We start from the raw sequence: 20331 nt of genomic DNA, 5'->3' as shown, positions 1-20331 counted from the left end.
GTTTTTCATATTCTTTTGAAAAGTACCATGTTCTTTTCATCATGAACACAATATTCTGGTCCTTCTTCCTTTCTGGCCTCTTAGAATAAATGACTACTTTCAATTTCTTTTTTTCCTGTTTCTGTAAATCCAGTTACCGAGATTCACTCATCTCAGGCAAACGTAGATTTAAAATAGATAATAAATCTACCATTTTGCTATTTATCTCAAAATATTTAAGAACTTTTCCTTGCCTTAAAAATGTAAGATATTTCATGCACATATAGAAATCTAAACACACATAGATATTTGGGTTCTTGGTTTCTCGTTTTATTTTACTTAATCATGTTCTGTATGTTATACACCGTCATTACCAATGTGTATTCTAAGCAGCAGCTAAAAGACTTATTAGCTACACTTGTATGTAATTGCTGTTGCATTTCAGAAATTGAAGTATACCTTAAAGTTATGAATTTTCAGCTTTTCGAGAAGGAAGAAAGTATGATATATATCATGATATATGTATACATTTAAATATATTTTCGTATGTTTAAATACTTTGTAACTCAGCCTAGAGATTGTTTTTACATGCATGACCTTTAAAAAATGAATTAAGTAGGACTGAACAAATCCTGGGGTTTGTAGTCAAAAAAAAATCTAAGTTCCAAGCATTGCTGTGGTCCTTCTGTCTTGTCTGTAAAATGAAAGCAACAACAGAACTGAGTTAAGGTGTTATCAGAAGCACAGGATGATTAGAGCAAATAAATCACCACAAAACACCATCTTGTTGGCATTAGACTAAATATTATAATGTTATATTTTTCATAGTGTACTTCATCTGTACCCTCGCATTGTCTGCAGTATGGTGGACATTACCTCCTAGTAATGCTAGCAATGAAAATAAAAACAATAAAAGAATAATATAACAGCACATCTAATAAAAATTTTAGAAAACTGTAATGTATCATGACTGAATTAAATTACCTTTCTCAAAGTGAACCTTATCCTTTCAAGCCCCTGTATAATGTCTGATGCCCCGATTTAATTTTGCTTCAGCTTTGAAAGATGAATCCAGGAGAAAGACAAATAGGCACTTTTTCTTATAATGAGAATTTACACACATTAGAATAGAAAAATGGAAAATGCAGTCTACGCTTTTCAAAAGAAAATGACAAACAAAAACAAAGACATTGTTACCGTGTATAAACTGTTTCAAACAGTTTCATGCAAGCTGGTTCGGATTTTATAAGCCTCTGGCTCATTGATGGTTCCACGATGCAGCTGCTGAAGTCAGAGCTTTTCAGATGAAGGGTTTTAGATTATGCGTATTCCTATATTGTACCTTTTAGATACAATGTAAATGACCTTTAAGAAGTGGTGAAGCGTGTATATACATATAATTGCAATATGTTCCATAAATGCACATTAATACCTCAACTTTACATTTTTTATTGTAGACTTTTTCTTTCTTGAAGGGAAAATACATAAAAGAAAACCAGGTTATTGCTTTTTCTACATTTTATGGGTCTGTTTCAGGGTTTTTTTATTTAAAAAACAATGGGAATAGGTAGTCATTTTACTTTCTAGGGTCATAAGCCTACATACACTGTTTTTTCCAAATCTAATATTGATGTTACATGTAAAGTTGATAGCTGTATGACAATGTTTAAAAAATATATTATCTAATATTAATATACATACTGCTTTGGCAAAATCGGGCTAGCTCAAACTGGATAAAACCTATAAATACATCACTTCTTGGCCTTTTGGCTAAGATCAAGTGTAAAACCTATAAATACTATAATTTGGGGCTTTAAAAAGTGTAAATGTTTTATGAAACCTGCCTATACTACATAGCAAAAGGCTTATTTTCCTGTATACCAGATAGTTTTTCATCTTTGACTCTATTGTTTTGTAATAGTTATCTCCTGTAAAATGCAGTTTTCTCAATTAGAAGAAAAATTAATACAGGATTCCATTTAATTAGGGATTTAAAAAATGAAATTAACCAAGAATATTTCACTGAAAGATGTTTTGTACATGAAAGCATGGCATCTCTCTCTCCTTGTCCTAGTACTCTGTATTTTAGGACTGAGCCTTGTCACCAAAGTTCTTTTCCTGAGATAGTTATTTGGCCTTCAGAATAATGCTCTCCAGACTGCACATTTTCAAATTTTGGAGAAAATGTTCCCTAGTGCATTCCATTGATAAATAAATACTTTAAACTTTCACACGATCTTATTTAGATAAGCAAGATGAATATATACAAAATAGTTGTTATTTATTCACTATTTTATATTCATAAACTTGGATTTTAAAAATTACATGTTTACTAGGTATTTTTTGATATCTGAATAATATCTTTTAAAGCCACATTTGATCAGCTTCAGAAGCAAATGGTTGCTGATTGTGAGGGTGTTGCATAGATTTGTGTGTGTAGTATTTCAGTAATACTCGCATTTTCCATTCTCGCATTCTGGTTTTGATTTGATTGAAAGGTGGCATTTTTTTTCTTTTCCTCATTGCAATCAGACATGCTAATCTATGTCAGCTTTTTCCTTTATGGGATTGGCGTCTACTGAAAAAAAAAAAACCTAACTTTTCTTCATAACAACAAGATTCTGTTCTTTAAGAATATTTCAGCACCATTAATTAGAAAGAAGGTTTTATTAACCATAAGGCTAGCACTAACAGACCACAGAGCTGTTTTTTAAAGTACTGTATGCCATAGCTGCCCTGCTTTTTCTCTGTCTAAAACTTCATTTTGTTATACGCTCATCAATCACTTAAGTCATTACCGTAAATCCTACTGTTGTTAATTTTACTAGTATCACCCTAATGAGACATTCCTGCTATAATTAAAAATGAATTCTAACTTTAAGGCATTCTAAATTTTTTTTAATGAATTTAGAATGATCTTGCCATGTGACTATAAATACTACTGATACACATAGACTACTCATCAAGTCTGTAAGAAAAGTAGTATCATAACATGTCCAGGTGTGAATTATTTACTGGCTGCCTCTGTGCACATGTGCTTATGAGTATGCAGATTTTTGTACGCATATTTAGGAATTACGTCCTTTTTATTGTGATGCCTAGTATGTTTTACTGAAGCTACTAATAAATTCTTATTCTTTGTCTTGCCAAAATATAGGTGGATGTAATAAAAACAATATTACTCTCTGTAAGTAGGTGTCCTAGAGCACCATCTGCTGGATGCATTTGGGGACTTAATGCTGGGAAACATGAAAATTGGTACTTGGTTAAGACAGGTGTACTTTGTTTTTAATTGCGTGTGATATATTATTTAAGGGTCACAAATGTCAAGGTATGTACATTTGTGTTGAACCATATGAGTTCTTAAAAAGCAATCACTTTACTCCTCCTTTTACCCCACCCTAACCTGGATTTGCAACTGTACAATAAATATTTTGTGTAAGGAAAAAGTAAGCACAGTATTTGCCTAATGAAACAAAGTACCACAGTTTGTGATGAAATAAACTGCTAGCTTCTTGATCACAGCTCTTCAGTAAGTTACAGTTGAGGAAGTTATTTGGATGGTGTTTTAAATTTAGGTTCCTTATGTTCACTAGATTCAGAATAAGAAGGTAATGCTTGGAACAAGAAACCATTTTATACCTGGGTATGACTCTTGATCTGATCCTTTGTCAGGAGCAAGAGTTCTTGTGTGTGTCTCATCAAGACCTTCCCTTCCGGGCCTGCATTTAGAATGTACTGTCACACTACAACTACCCTGTATTTTAATTTTTTCCTTGAAGCATTTATCAAGAAGCGTTTTCAAATGGTATGTTGGCAGTGTTCAAGTTCAGGTGACATTAAAAGTATGTCTATGAAATTCTCCAGAAGGTCCAGCATGTTTAGTGCTCCATGATGTAATGCAGGCCCTCAAGTTCCAGCAAAACAACTCTGTATTTACTGCTTGTAACTAATAGTAGATGTGGTAAAAAGGAATTATATTCATATGGCAAATGAATACAACCTTAATGTGCACCATATGCAGAGTGGCGGGGTGATATGCCAATATATCACATTTATTTACCTTGTTTGGTTGCAGAGAAAAATGACTGTACCATTCAGCCCATAGGTTATAGCCATATAAATATGAGAACAGAAGAACTGATGATTTATGCCCTCAGATTGAAACTGAGTATCTTCATATGTAGACCGTTTTAATAGTGCCATGCCAAAGAAGGTTTTCTTGACACTTTATGCTCATATGGGAAATTTAATTTCAAACAATAGTTGGAATTAGTCTAAGAAAGTAAAAATTCCTTCTAGTCAACTAAATGTAGGATTCTTCTGCTTTTAAAATATTGCAGAATCTGTGTGGGGGAAGGGGAGTCCATGACATTATTGGTAGAACTACCAAGGATACACTTAATTAAGGCTTCCTGGAACAACATAATAGACTGACTTTACTACCTTGCAAAAACGCTCATTTTGTAAGAGAAATTCTACGGCAGTTTTGTGCCTATGTAACTCACATTTTACTCTAGATATTACTGATAATTTATGAAAAGATAACCATTTTTATATGAAATTCAATATTGAAATCTGATTTTTTTTTACAAAGCAACAGTTAAACCCAATTTTTTCTAGTTACCTCAATTTTTATGTGCTATGCTCATTTATATGGCTTTACAGAGCAGAAGTTTGTAAGTGTTAACAAATTTTTAAAAATTGATTTTCTTGATCTTTTAACAGAGTCATTATATATCATTACATATCATTTATCTGCTAATTTTTTTTAAGTAATTTTTTTCACATTCAAGTGAGAAAATGAATATGTTTGATAAGACTTCAGATTTTGGATTTGAAGTGTTTTTATATAGGAAAAAAATTCTCTGAATTGTTAATGCCTTTTGTGGCTTAAGGCTACATGACTGTTGAGCTTTTCAAGCTTTCATTCTTGTAGCTTGTAACTTTGCACAACTGAGAGATTGCCTTATTTCCTTGGGGTGAGTGGGGTCAGGAGTGTTTAACAGCTAAAGATATGAAATTCCTCTATAGTTTTCAGAGTCCCTTACTTAAGTATTTTTTAACAAAAGAAGGTTAAAATGTTAAGGAGAATGTATTTTAAATAATTTGGGTATTTAGGACAAACAGATAAAACCAACTTTCAGTTTTAATTTATATTCATAAAAATCAGACTCAATGTTGCATTTCAACAAATCTGAATAAGATTTCACTTCAGCAAATTTTCTACCTGTTTTCTTTTTTGGGGGTAGAATTTTACCATGTTTATGTTACCAGACACTCATATGCAGCTACAGTAGCCATAGCTTACCTAGAACCAAAGACCAAGTCCCTCCATAGGAAGACAACAAATGAAGTCTCAAGCAAGTAGGAAAAAAGAAGCACATTAGTTAAGTATAGTAATGATATGTCCATGTAATGAAGTCCTGTACAGGCATTAACAAAGATACACAAATTTGTAATATTGACATGGAGGGATACACTCTTTGTACTGCTAAGTGTAAAAGATCACCAAGCTACATGTATAACATAAGTACCTATGCCTGTATGTGTATACCTTTGTATTCTATGTACATATATGCATAGAAAAAGTATGAAATGATCACAAGACAAATATTAGCAACATTTATTTATAGGTAGTGAATTTGGAAGCAATTTTTCATTTTCTTCATTATAATTTACTAAAGTATCTGAATGTTTTATAATGAGCATATAATACCTTGATAATAAGAGACCATAAAGATACTTCAGGCCGGGCACAGTGGCTCATGCCTGTGATCCTAGCATTTTGGGAGGCCAAGACGAGGGTATTGTTTGAGCCCAAGAGTTCAAAACCAGCATGGGCAACATAGGGAGATGCTGTCTCTCCAAGAAGTAAAAAAAATTAGCTGGGTGTGGTGCCTGTAGTCCCAGCTACTCGGGAGGCTGAAGTGGGAGGATCACCTCAGCCCAGGGAGGTCTAGGCTGCAGCGATCTGTGGTCGCACCATTGCACTCCAGTCTGGGCAACAGAGTGAGACCCTGTCTAAAAAAAAAAAAGATATTTTAATTTGGGGAATGCACCTAATTACTGTACTGTACCTTAACTCCCCACTCTTAGCCTCTAGGCTGCCAGATATTAGTAGTTGTATTAGAATTTATATGAATTATCAAGGAGAGAACCATCTCTAATTAGCTTTTATGCAGCATAGGATCAGATATTATACTTTCAATGAAAGGAGTGTTTATAACAGAGAGTGAAAAAAGGGATCATTCTGTTGCTACTACTACTACTACTACTACTTTTTTTTTTTTTTTTTAAGAGACAGAGTCTTGCTCTGTCACCAGGCTGGAGTGCAGTGGTAGGATCTTGGCTCCCTGCAACCTCCGCCTCCCAGGTTCAAGCGATTCTCCTGCCTCAGCCTCCTGAGTAGTTGGGACTACATGCAGGCGCCACCACACCCAGATGATTTTTTTGTATTTTTATAGAGACAGGATTTCACCATGTTGGCCAGGATGGTCTCGATCTCCTGACCTCGTGATCCACCCGCCTCGGCCTCCCAAAGTGCTGGGATTACAGACATGAGCCACCATGCCTGGCGTGCTGCTACTACTACTTACACATGATACTAATGGGTGCTCACTACATGCCAGGCACCATCCTGAGCGCTTTACATATTAATTCATTAATCTTCACAGTAGCGCTGTGTGGTATCTACTGTTATTATCCTTTTCTTATAGATGAGGCATGGAGAAATTATAAATATGCCTTTACTTTCTGCCCTGGGCCTTGACGCTTTTAGGATCTTCTTACTAGAATTATGGAAACTTGCCCAAGGGAGCTCACGTAGCTAGCAAGTGCTGGAGCCTAGATTTAAACTCAGGCAGTCTAGGTCAGAGTTATCTAAACTATACACTTAAATAGAATATCAGCTATAGAGAATTTGATGCAATCCTATCACTAAAGCATTCTTAGTATTTGCAAGAGACACAAAAAGACAACTGCATTATACTGAGTTCTTATGACAATACATGTCATGGTAGGATTTTGTATTTTTCAAATACACATTTAAGGGGTATACTTTAAGTATACAATTGTAGGTACACACTCATATAAACCCATTTTCTAATGTACAATTGACTTTTGAACAACACAGGAGTCAGGGGTGCCAACCCTCCACACAGTCAGAAACATGCATATAACTTTTGACTCCCCAGAAACTTAACTACTGATGGCTTACTGTTGACTTGGAAGCCTTACTGATAACATAAAGTTGGTTAACACATATTTTGTATGTTACATGTATCATATACTGTGTTCTTATAATAAAGTAAACTAGAGAAAAGAAAATGTTATTAAGAAAATCATGGCCGGGCGCGGTGGCTCAAGCCTGTAATCCCAGCACTTTGGGAGGCCGAGATGGGCGGATCACGAGGTCAGGAGATCGAGACCATCCTGGCTAATACGGTGAAACCCTGTCTCTACTTAAAAATACAAAAAAAAAACTAGCCGGGCGACGAGGCGGGCGCCTGTAGTTCCAGCTACTCGGGAGGCTGAGGCAGGAGAATGGCGTAAACCCGGGAGGCGGAGCTTGCAGTGAGCTGAGATCCGGCCACTGCACTCCAGCCTGGGTGGCAGAGCGAGACTCCGTCTCAAAAAAAAAAAAAAAAAAAAGAAAATCATAAGGAGAAAATATATTTACTGTGCATTAAGTAGAAGTAGATCATCATAAAGGTTGTCTTTCACACTGAGTAGACTGAGGAAGCAGAGGGCTGGTCTTGCTGTCTCAAATGGCAGAGGCAGAAGAAAATCCACATATGAGTAGACCCATATCGTTCAAACCTATGTTGTTCAAGGGTCAACCATGGTCTTAGAGGGTGATTCCCATGTTACAGTCATTTATTATGTGTCAGAGAGAGAGGAGGAGAAATGTTACATACCAAGAACTTACCGTTTTCTTTGTACCAACATTATCTTGTCTTGCATTAATACTTCTAATATTATTTACAAGAAGATGGTACTAAAATTTCCTGTCTGATGGTGGTTGTACTCTAAATGCAGCTATGGCTTGTCATCTGTAGTCTATATGTCTAATCAAATTATGATTTTTCACCAAAGAGACCATGATGAATAGGGGAAGGGAAAAGGTTTGAAGATGAAATGTATAGAACAAATTTCAAGTCGTTTTTCTAAGCATAATTAAAATGCAGTATAATTTCCATTGTAAAACTAGGAAATTAATGGAAAAGGTTTAAAAAATATTTAACCTCACTTCTGCATTAGCAAAGCCATTTCCTCTCTTGATTTACCATTATGGTGAGCCACATGAGAAAGCTTAGTATTCAGTTTTCACATGAATGTTTTGTAGTAATCAATTGTAACTAAATGGTACAAAAGGCACATGTAAAATAGAGGTATCCATCTTTAGGAAACAACTGGCATATATTGTATAATATATTTTTGTTTTTTATCTATAATATATATGCCTAATAAGTTCATTATGTATTTGGGCTTTTTACACAAATATATTTTATTTCTTAATTTGTTTTCTATTGAAATTATTACTTTTTTTTAATAAAGCCAGGTTTTATATTTTGATTTTCCTCTATAAAAGTTCAGGTGATACATTTTTACTAATGAGGAAAATTATATTGGTGGTCTTTAAGCATGTTAATTATTGTTAAATATTGATTTTGCATTCAAAATTAGTTCTTACAAGTGGTATGGACTTCAGTACTATTATGTTGACCTTTACAAGCATAGGTATTTATAATTATAATTTGCAGGCTTATAGTACTGTTGACAAAACCAGATCCAATGATCCTTTAAAATCAAGTTATTTTTAAATAAAAGGCCATATTTTACTCCTTTCCTTATTTCCATAGTACCTCACACATATTAAGAATACAAACTCAATAAATATTATTAAGTGAATGAAGGAGTGAAGGAATGAATGGGTGAACAAATGGGATATGTTATTTTCTGGCCCAGCCAGGAGTCATCTAAACTAAGTATTAATTGGAATAAATAATTTTAGTTTTATAAAACTAAGAATAGGAAAATGTTTAATCCCGCTTCATTCATAATAGATGGTATTGAGAAAATGGAATGAAGAGAATTCACTGTGCTAACAACAACATATTTAACCTACAAGTGAAAACTTTATACTGCATTTCAAAGTGATCTAATTTTCGTAAGAGTAAGGAGATGACACCAAAACACCAAGAACTTTATTCACTTTTTAAAAAATAACTACAAGTTGGCCAGAAATACATGTCGGATCTATTTTTACCTGGATTGTCACCTCTTTTCCCTAATGGATATAGACCTTATGAAATATTCTTCTCACTGGATATTTATAAGCAAGATACTAGAGAAATTCCTCTTTCCTCTTCTCTTCCTTCAGGTGTAATTTTAAGTGGTTCGCAGTCTGTTTGATAAATATACTTAATGTTGTGAGGGCACCAGAGAAACACAACTAATAAAAGCATTTGCTATTCTGCCTAGTGGTGTTAACATATTTCACCTAATGTTTTAAAACATAAGTCCAGTATAAATGCTAAGTGGTCATTATAGAGATCTTGTGTTGCTTGAATGCAAGTTAGGTTGTTATAATTGTCTCTGTAAGTTGGTATTGATATCTAGTATTATGTACTGAGAGAAGTGCCTCTGTAAAACCTGATGTGCCCTGGTATTTGCAGCAGAATTTGGGCTGTCTTTAATCTCATTTGACTTGTTCATCTTCTTTTAAGGCCAGCCATAAAGATGCACTCAGTATCCTTTTCAGCCTTTGGTTAGGATTTGCATCAGTAGTCATAAACCTGCTCTCTGGACAAAGACACCCTTTCCTTTGAAGTAATTGCTCAAGCTTTTCAAAGCAGTCCTAGAAGTCTGTCCTCTTTCTCTTTTTATTTTTCTTTAAGAAGAGTTTGAAGTGTGGTCCCTTAAACTAGCAGCAAGATAAATTTTTGTCTCAGCATTATTGAAGGCCATGACAATTTTTCAAGCAGTAAGACTTTAAAAGGTTCTTAAGGGAATCTGTTCTGCTTTATGTCCAGCCTTTGGTAGATCCTACTATCTCAGAAAGCAAAGGTAATGACTTTTTGTATCCCTTAACTATTGCAAATTTTTATCAAAAGAATTAACTTGATATTTTTGAGAAGACTTTTTTTTTTTTTTTTTTGCTCTTCATTCGGTTTAGAGACTGCAATGAGAGATTATTGATAGCTTTGGCATCTTTGAAAAGTAATATATGGCCAGAATCATCTTGTTTGAGCTGATTATTTCTCCCTGGGTATTAAAATCTACGTGGGGCCGGGCGCGGTGGCTCAAGCCTGTAATCCCAGCACTTTGGGAGGCCGAGACGGGCGGATCACGAGGTCAGGAGATCGAGACCATCCTGGCTAACACGGTGAAACCCCGTCTCTACTAAAAAATACAAAAAACTAGCCGGGCGAGGTGGCGGGCGCCTGTAGTCCCAGCTACTCGGGAGGCTGAGGCAGGAGAATGGTGTAAACCCGGGAGGCGGAGCTTGCAGTGAGCTGAGATCCGGCCACTGCACTCCAGCCTGGGCGATAGAGCGAGACTCCGTCTCAAAAAAAAAAAAAAAAATCTACGTGGACTGACAAGTAGTTGGGAGGGGCAGATTTCTGAGAATACTGCAGTGAGAATGAGTTATATGGTTCCAAGATTTTGTTTCTAGGCTTTCCAAACAGAAATGTACATAGATATGGAGGGATTTTGCCTTTCCTTTCTGTGGGATGTCGTCACTTGGGCTCTGCTGTGATCCAGGAATCTTGGATTCCAAGATTATACATCTGTGTGATGTATACAGTGTAACTACAGAGACATAAAAAGATTCTGTAAGCCACATGTAAAGCCTCTGCTCTGCCTCCGATTATCTCTGCTACCCTCAGTAATTTCATTACAAGGGGTTCCCAAAATGTCCATTGAACTTAAACAGTTTTGACCTGTTTGATTTAAATCCTTTATCATATATTTGCTATACTGAAGTGTAACTATTTCAAGCTCTTTATTATAAAACTTATAAAAATCAAGTAGTAGGTATTTATTTTGAATGTACTTTTTGATAAGGAGAAAATGTAAAGAATGCTTAATCTGTACAGCAGATAATAAAGGGAATACAATCTTTAAAGAAGATTGGAAACAGCTTTTCTTAGAGGAATGACACGATATCTCTCCTTATATTGTTGTATGTGGGTTTATAGAGGCCAGTAATGTACATTTCCTATAGGTGAGGAAAGTTAAGTAGCACTGTCTTTTTTTACTGGAAATCCAGTGACTGTGAAACCAGTTACCTGAGAACCTAATGATCATAAGTCTACCCTTATGCTTTTAATTTGGTTTTCTCTCTCTCTCCCTCTTTTTTTTTTTTTTTTTTTTTTTTGTATTTCCTGAACTGTCTAACCTGCTTCCGGGATTAGCAAACATTTTGCCAAACTTTGAAGCCAAAGTCCTAGCACTGAACAGTTCCTTATTTAGAGATCAGGCCCTAGGGAAAGAAGAAATTCTTTTTCAGTTTTGAAATTACTCTGCATGTGTGTGTGTTCTGATTTGTGGAGTGAAAAATGATTTAATAAAGTTTGGATTATTGGAAACTAGTATTTTGTAAGCAAAGCATAATGATAAAAATCTTATGAGTTTACAAAAAAAAAATAATGCTTTTAACCCACCTTCTGGGGTTAATCACGAGGTTTCCTAAACTCTTAACTTTATAGTCATAGAAAACTCTCAGTATTTCAACTCTTTTACATCAAAGAAAAAAAGAAAATTGACAGCAATCCTCTCCCTTGTTCCACCATGCTCCTGAGAAAACAAAAAGTTAGCACTGATGTACTTAAGTGACGTTGTCCTCTGGGACCACCAGTATCTATCTGTCCTTTGTTTACTTTGTCTTTTACTTAGAATGCCTTCATTTGACATCAGTTTTCCTTCAAACCTTCACTTTTCACTGAGGAATTCCAAGATAATTCAAGTTAAAACACAAATTTCACCATCCATGAAATGGTAACTTAAAAAAACAATAACCAAAAAAAAACCAACAATTACACCAAAAATATATTCCCTTAGATCTTAATGATTGTAATTGCTGGTTTAAAAAAAAAAAAAAAAAGTTGCCAATGGATCTAATTAGATAGTAATTTCAGAAACAACATTGTATGGTATTTCTGTGGAATGTACAGCCTTCTGGGGAAAAGGGAAACCAAGAATCAGGGCTAAAGTATTGATAACTTCTTATTTTATTATTTTTTTGAGATGGAGTCTTGCTCTGTCACCCAGGCTGGAGTGCAGTGGCACAATCTCGGCTCACTGCAACCTCTACCTCCCAGGTTCAAGCGATTCTCCTACCTCAGCCTCCCGAGTAACTGGGATTAGAGGCGCACACCACCACACCAAACTAATTTTTTGTATTTTTAGTAGAGGCAGGGTTTCACCATGTTGGCCAGACTGGTCTCAAACTCCTAATCTCAGGTGATCTGCCCGCCTTGGCAGGTGATCTGCCCGCCTTGGCCTCCCAAAGTGCTGGGATTACAGGCATGAGCCACCGTACCTGGCCAATAATTTTTTAAAACAGTATACTTATTCCTAAAATTTGTGGATCCTAACAGAAGCTTAAGTAGTTCAGATTGACTTACATTATTTGCTGTATTTCTTTAAAATTTTCCCAAATTTCTGGACTTTGTAAGAAACAAAATTGCTCTTGTAACAAATTCTTTGTGGCTTGGGAAATGTCAAGAAAACTTTCTAATTAAGGTAGGTTTGCCTCCCAGAGAAGTTTCAAAACTTGGAATCAAATGAAACGAAGCCCCTTGTTCTGCCTATCCCCTTGCCTGTTCGTATGTCACTTTCGGTCTCCCTTTATTCACTAAACCTGTAGGCCAGGTCCAGCGGCTGGCTGCACATAGCACTGCCAGTGTGGTGCCTAGTTCTGTGTGACATCCCTTCAACTTAAGTCCCACTCAGAATTACCTACAGTCATCAAAGCCTTGAAGGACACTGCGGGGACATGGCCCTGTATTATGTACTCTGGTACATGCATTGGAACTGTCGTGTGGAAGGCTAGACCTGAAGTGACTGCTGGCTCCAGGTGAAGTGGGGCTACAAGCAGAGACTAGACCTCTCTTCAGGGTAGAAGCCTCTCACCTTTTCTTGGTCATGGACCTCTGTCCATTCAGTAAAACTTGTTTTCCTCCCCTGCTACCTAGAAAAACAGGCATGTAGATACATTTTGCATAAAATTTCAAATAACCCAGTGACCTACTGGGAGAACCCCCACTTTGGAAGCCAGGTTAGTTTTTTGACGGCAGCATTCCAAGTACAGTTGGTTTTCAGTGGGTTTGCTCTGAGCTGCTGGACATCTTTCCTCTGAGTGGCTGACTGCTCCAAGGATAGTCAGCTGTCTGGGGTTAAGATACAAGCAATTCTCTTCCACAGAGTTCCACAGCTGCTCTGTGGCACATTTGTCTCTTCTGGATTACACAGTGTTAGTTATCAAGCATACTATAAAACAAATCCAAATCAAGAAATCAAGAATGCTAATAGAATCCTGCTCTCCACTTGGAAAGACTTTTTGTGTCTTTACCTTTAGAGACTATAAAAGTAGAGGATTCCTTTAGTTTTCAAATTGTATTCTTCAGGCTAGACATGGAATCCGGTTTATCCTTGTGGCTTGGCATGAACCAATCAACAAATCAAGCCCATTACCGTTTTATTTAGTCATGGTGGTTCCTTATTAACCAGCCAACCAACCAACCAACCAACGTTACTTTTTCTTTTTAGTCTGGGACAGACATACAGTATGACTTGTTCTTTCTACTTGTGAAAGTATTCGGCAACATCTGCCGTTTTTTGGATACTCCTTCTCTGTCCCCCCTTCTCCACCCACCGCCTCTTATTTTCAGTCACTATCTGTAGACTTATCTGTAAGGGTTTGGTTTTTTTAGGTTTTTTTTTTTTTATTATTATTACTATTTTTGGTTCTTTGAATGAACTACAGAGAATAAACCCATGAAATTTATATATCAGAAAAATACATAAGCTTAGTAGAGAAAATAGGTATTTAAGAGAGGGGCTGTAGAATTCCTGTGGAGGTAGCGGAAGTCTAGTTCAGACTGTCTTCATTGTGATGGGTTTCAGCGGTCCACAGAGGATAAGGAGGGAAGAGGGAGGGGCGAGTCCTTTCTTTGAAATGTAAATTGAGTCAAGGTTCCTAATTTTATAGTCATCTGACCATAAAACATCTAATTGCGGGGCTAATTTTTTATGAGGCATTTTGGAATGCAGATTTTGTTGTATTTAACCCTGAGTTTTCAACCATTGTTGCTTGATAATCACATAAAGGTTACTTGACATTTTAGCAGGATGTGGTCCTCATAATCAAACTATAGTATATAACTTGGATCGAGTCCTAAAGTAGGATTGCTGGACAAATTCCCAAACTATAAATTAAATAGGCATGATGGGAATTAGGAGCAAGTTGTTGATTATTTAATCTGCATGAACTTGAATTGATTTGTTCTTTTTATCTGTTTTTTCCTAAAGGTGAGACTGCTGCTCCTCGGGCCATTTTGACAGGCCATGACTATGAGGTCACATGTGCTGCGGTCTGTGCTGAGCTAGGCCTGGTGTTGAGTGGTTCACAAGGTAAACCTGTGGTACCTTCACAAAATGGATGCATTTCTTGCTGTCTTCTAGAGCTTAATTTGGTACCTTTTTTCTAAAACTTCTGTCTGTTATGCTAGCCATTAGTCATATGGAACTATTTAAATTATTTAAAATTCAATAAAATTGGGAGGCCGAGACGGGTGGATCACGAGGTCAGGAGATCGAGACCATCCTGGCTAACACGGTGAAACCCTGTCTCTACTAAAAATACAAAAAAACTAGCTGGGCGAGGTGGCGGGCGCCTGTAGTCCCAGCTACTCGGGAGGCTGAGGCAGGAGAATGGCGTAAACCCGGGAGGCGGAGCTTGCAGTGAGCTGAGATCCTGCCACTGCACTCCAGTCTGGGAGACAGAGCGAGACTCCGCCTCAAAAAAAAAAAAAAAAAATCAATAAAATTAAAATGCAGGTTTCTTGGTGGCACTAGCCACATTTCAGGGGCTCAATACTCACATATGGCTAGTGGCCACCACATTGGACAGCACAGATACAGATCATTTCCATCACTGTAGAAAGTTCTGTTTCACAGCACTGCTCTAAAGAGTTTAAGATGTTTTTACAAACATATCCTATTAATATTCATATTTCCGTGAAGCAGGAACAAGGAACATCTTTGTATATTTGTTTATTCTTCTGTGCTGTTACTGGGCCGGGTTCCATCTTACATCTGAATGGAAGCCCCTGACCCTGTCTGTTTTAATGAGGCTGGGGCCACAATGGCATTGAGTGTGGAGCAGAAAGATCTTAAGCTGGTTTGCCTGGAGGTTTGTGCTGGAAACAGCATCATATATTTAGGCCCAAGATAATAAGCAAGCTAAAAGCACACGCAGCAAATCAGGATCTGACTGGGAACGGAGCTGTTTCCAATTCGTTGCTTATCCCATCGTAATAGTCTATCCATCTCTCTGTCTCTGCTCTGAGCTGAGGTCTGAACACAGAACAAAGTACTATATCTCACGTCTTTTAGGTTTATCTGGTGGGGAAACAGAGTATTTGGATCACCTTACCTGTGTCCTAAAGTATAATAGTCTGGCTAACAAGGTGTTTTAAATATTTAAAGGATTGTGTTTATAAATTTGGTCAAAAGATTGAAATAGTAATAATGATAGCAATAATTCTATAACCACTGGATTTTTCCCTTATACTCAATAATTTCATACATCCTGAGCCAACAGGAGTTGTAAAATGAACCTATTATATTACAGGTCATCTTTTCTTTGCACAGTAGTATGGAACTGTAAAAGCAAGCATGCAAACTGAAACCATACAAAGTGATCTGAATAATCATTGGTCAATTTTACAATTGTTCCATCGTCTTTAAAAATTTTTGTCATGATGGGCATGGTGGCTCATGCCTGTAATCCCAACATTTTGGGAGGATAAGGTGGGAACATCATTTGAGGCCAGGAGTTTGAGACCAGTCTGGCAACACAGTGAGACCCCCACCTCTACAAAAAAAGTTAAGAATTAGCTGAGCATGGTGGTGCACACCTGTAGTCTCAGCTGCTTGGGAAGGTGAGGTGGGAGGATTGCAGGAGGTGAAGGCTGTAGTGAGCCATGATCATGCCACTGCACTCCAGCCTGGGTGACAGAGCAAAACCCTGTCTCTAATAATAATTTTGTCAAAACATTAAAAACTCATACTCAGTTATACATATAACATGAAAAAGGTAGTAAAACTCACATGTACTTAATACATTGTAATTTAAAACATTTGACACATTGATAATTATTTATGAAAAATGTATCAAGAGTAGTTTGAACTTGTTATATACATGTAATATACTTGTTATATATATGTTAAGGAGCTAGCATCTTTTCTATGCCTTGGGGAGCTGTCATACTCTAAGTTGGGATCAGCGTCTAACATTTCATCTTTTGTGCTTTCAATGTCATGAAATATTCCCTAGAATTCCTTTAATGTGAGGCTTTTGCTGGTTTCAATTCTGGGACATCTTTGTTACACCTTCTTCCCTAACTTACACTGATAAGTTCCTTCATTCCCTTCCTGGCTGCATATCTACAGTGTCTCAGCAGGGTCAGCATCCCACAGGCAGCTCTTTCTTCTATAACCCCATTTATATTCAATTCAAATTGTACCTTCAGCTTTATCATTTTCCATTCTTTACTGCAGTTTCATCTTTGTTGGCCAATACCCTTTTTTTGATTATCCATTTTTGTGAAATATTATATGGCTTTATCACTGGGAGACAAAAAAGCAACACAGCTGCACAGTTTGCTCTCTGTGTGTGACCTGAATAACAGATATGCAGTGAGCAGTCATCGACATATTTTGAAAGGAGTGATGTGATTGGTCACCGATGATGATGATGCACATCTGTTATTTATATAGTGATTTGTGGACTGAAGAGCTAGCCACAAAAGTGCATACTTTATGCAATTACTGTGACAACCTAAATTTGAACTATGTTATTGGAGGGCTGGTGTTATTTAAGGAGTGATAACTGAAATTCATGCATGCTGGAACTGTGTAAAGCAAAGACTGCCTGTGGATGTTTTAAAAATTTATAAACTACCTGAGTGGTCAAGAAAGAGCTAAAAGCCTTATTTTTAAAAGGGCAAGCTTTCAGTAGTTATTGTGGGGAAAAGGCAACAATTCCATGTGGTCATGAGTAATTTAGCCAGAAGAGTAGCAGGACACATACCCCAATGACCCCCGTTATCTGACTGAGATATCTCTTGGAACTTGCTCATCGCACAAGCAATCTTTGTTCCTTATTCCTTCTTTGCTTTGCATGTAGCAGATACTCAATAGAAACAAAAAGCTTGGCTGTGTGTGGGCTCCCAGCAGCTGCCTGTCCTCCTCTGGCATCTTGGCCTGGTGGTCTACCCAGGTGTTGGGAGTGGTGGATGCTGCTGCTTGCTGTGGAGGCAGCAGGGAGGTGGACTCACTCAGTTGCCAAGGAGAGTGGCCGAAGGGTTCCTGTGTGAATGTTTTGGAGGTTGAGAAGAACTACCAGGGACCCCCTTTCAGTGTAAAAAAGTAGTGAGCAGTTGTAGAGAAGAAGGCTAAGGCCCTCAGAGGCTGCTTGAGCTGGCTGTCCCTGCACAGGCCCACATTGCCGTGGCTGTCAGGGCTCCTGCAAGGTATCCTGCAAGGAGAGGTCTTAGTGTGGCTGCCCTCAGCCCTTGTTTGTTTGCATCCCAGCCTCCTTGAAGCTATGCTAGAAATGGAAGCTTATCCTGTTTCCCAGTTCCTCCAGTTTGTATTGCCTCTTAGCATAATGAATTTCAGAGACTAACTTCCTGTCTCTTGAGGAAAGTGAACTTGGACTTACATGATTCGGCTTCTCTCCTCTCCTGAGTGGAAGATGAGAGCTGGCAAACATGAAGAGATTTTGCAAAATAACTTGCACGTAAGATGGAAGTTTTTCAAAGGCTTTCTACATCTATAGTGTGGTTCTATAATCCTGTTTGATCTGTGCTCAAGATTCAGATTGTATTTGTTTTCATTAAATAATTTTGCCTTTTGTTTCTCAGAAGGACCATGTCTCATACATTCCATGAATGGAGACTTGTTGAGGACCTTGGAGGGTCCTGAAAACTGCCTGAAACCAAAACTCATTCAGGCTTCGAGAGAGGGTCATTGTGTCATATTCTATGAAAACGGCCTCTTCTGTACATTCAGTGTGAATGGAAAACTCCAGGCCACGATGGAAACAGAAGATAACATAAGAGTGAGTGCCCTGGGGACTCTTCAGCATTCACGACTTTTACCTCAACTCGTGTCAAGTGGGGAGGGAAAGGGTTCGTGAAAGAAACCTCTATTTTTGGGTTGCCGAGGGCCTCTTTTCCACACCCACAAAAAATCTTTAGGTAGCACTCAGAAAAGGCTCACACACTTCGCACACCACAGCGGTGGACAAGGCCAGCTGCCGGCCTCCACCATGAGGCAGGCACACAGACACACTACACTCGCTTTTATTTTTCCCTATCTTCCCATAATGCTGGCTGCATTTAAACCAAGTACACATACACGCGGCACAGCTGAGGCTGGTCCTTCAATAGAAGAGGTTTCCTTAGGGGCTTCTGAATCATCCTGGGTGGCTTTCAGTGGCACTGCTCTTTTTTTTTTTTCTAGAAAACGCACTGCACATTGTTTTCTGAGTATGAAAGCTGAAATAGTACATTAGATGACACTTAAACCTGGAGTCTCTTTACATCTGAATAGCTTGGTGGTGGGACCAGTACGGATTATGACTATTTAGGATTATTAATTTCAGATATGACTTCTTCATGAGTAAGTCCAAAACACGTTAAGGAAGTTGGGCTTCAAATTACGAATTAGGCAGGCATTTTTTTCCCATTGGGTCTACCGGAAATGGCACCACCAGTGGACCTTCCGGGCTCTTGCTTCCTCTCCAGGATAGGACTCCACAAGTATTAGACGTTGAGAAAAAGAGTAAGAACTGTTCTTTTCAGAGGCTAGTTTGTCAAGGTCCTTTGTTTCTTACCTCCAAACTCCTTGGTAAAGGTTAAAGTAAAAGAAAGCTGGGGTGGTCCTCATTTTCCAGAATCAGGCTGGAGGGCGGGGCACGTGAGCTGTATACAATGAGGGGACCCAGGACATGTTGGAGGCAGGAGTAGGGTCACAGGGGCTTCTACCCTGGCTTTGGGCTAGCTCTGGATATTTCACTCATTGCTATTCCTGACCTAGGCAGCTTAGATGACATAAATTCTCCCACTTTCCCAGATCTGGTCTGATCACCTCCTTCTCCTAAGTAAATACTGGTGTCAGGGAACAAAGCTCCTACATATAGATTACATGAGGAAATGAAGGACCCTTGCTGCTGTGTCTCCTGGGATTCATTTCTTGATTCGGTGGATGGCTTCCTTCTTGTGTCTCCACCGTTCTCTGTGGTCTCTCCATTGCATTCTGCCAGCCCCCACCACGAGGCACGCACACAGACACACTCGAACTCGCTTTTATTTTTCCCTACCTTCCCATAATGCTGCATTTAAACCAACTACACATCAGAGGATTTTCTTTTCCTCTTTTCTTTACAATAATAATGTGGATAATCTGTCACTTTGAGTTGCGATTATATTGTCAGCTACGCTAATAAATCTGTAAAATAATTTGAGATCCCCAGCTGACTGAAGCAATTTCTGTGGCATTTCAGTTGGTACCAGGGGCTCTGGGAAGTTCCTTGAGGCAGCAGTGGGAGGCTTTCTGCAGACCATTCGTGCACATACGCTTCTCCTCTCTGCCCTGTAGCCATCGCTTTTTCCCTCCGTAATATTTCCCGCTGGAGTTTAGGCTTAAACAATCCATTGCCTTTTCCCAGCACTCCTGCACTTTATCATGCTAGCTTGCAAGTGGCAGCTGTGTGACTAAGGCGAGCTTGCCTAAAATGAGCAGTACCTGCCCGCAGCTCCAGAGACTGATACTTTCACCGCTCACTACCTCGGGAGGCAAGGAAGGCAGCCACAGGCTGGGAATCCAAGGCACTACAGAGCAGAATCTCCAGCTCCATCCTCAATCTGAGCCCATATAAGGAATGGACACCATGGAAACAAATTAGTCATCAGCTCAGACCAGAAATTATGTTTCTGTGAAATACCAAGAACTCTGCAGGCCGGCAGCCTGGGGAAGCTCTGCACTAATCAAGGCTTCCCACCTATTTTTATTTTAGATGCCAGATTGCTCTGTGGCATTTTGGTTAGCAGC

The 20331-nt window shown here is 38.1% G+C and overlaps 1 protein-coding gene and 1 pseudogene across 5 annotated transcripts in view; both read left to right on the top strand.

The window, feature by feature from the left end:
* Positions 1-20331, top strand: part of LRBA (LPS responsive beige-like anchor protein) — a 787299-nt gene that overhangs the window by 751073 nt on the left and 15895 nt on the right. For all 5 annotated transcript variants that reach the window (XM_033215458.1, XM_033215456.1, XM_033215457.1 and 2 more), the window contains 2 exons: positions 14521-14622; positions 18141-18337. In XM_033215458.1, the coding sequence (XP_033071349.1) occupies positions 14521-14622; positions 18141-18337 (299 nt within the window). The remainder of the gene's footprint in view (positions 1-14520; positions 14623-18140; positions 18338-20331) is intronic.
* On the top strand, positions 1730-1859 carry LOC117086580 (annotated as a pseudogene).

This window comes from Trachypithecus francoisi, unplaced genomic scaffold (genome assembly GCF_009764315.1).
Source record: "Trachypithecus francoisi isolate TF-2019V2 unplaced genomic scaffold, Tfra_2.0 Lachesis_group1, whole genome shotgun sequence".
In the NCBI taxonomy this organism is placed as follows: Eukaryota; Metazoa; Chordata; class Mammalia; order Primates; family Cercopithecidae; genus Trachypithecus; species Trachypithecus francoisi.
Note: the sequence above shows the minus strand (reverse complement) of the source record. Positions and strands in the feature narration are given on the sequence as shown.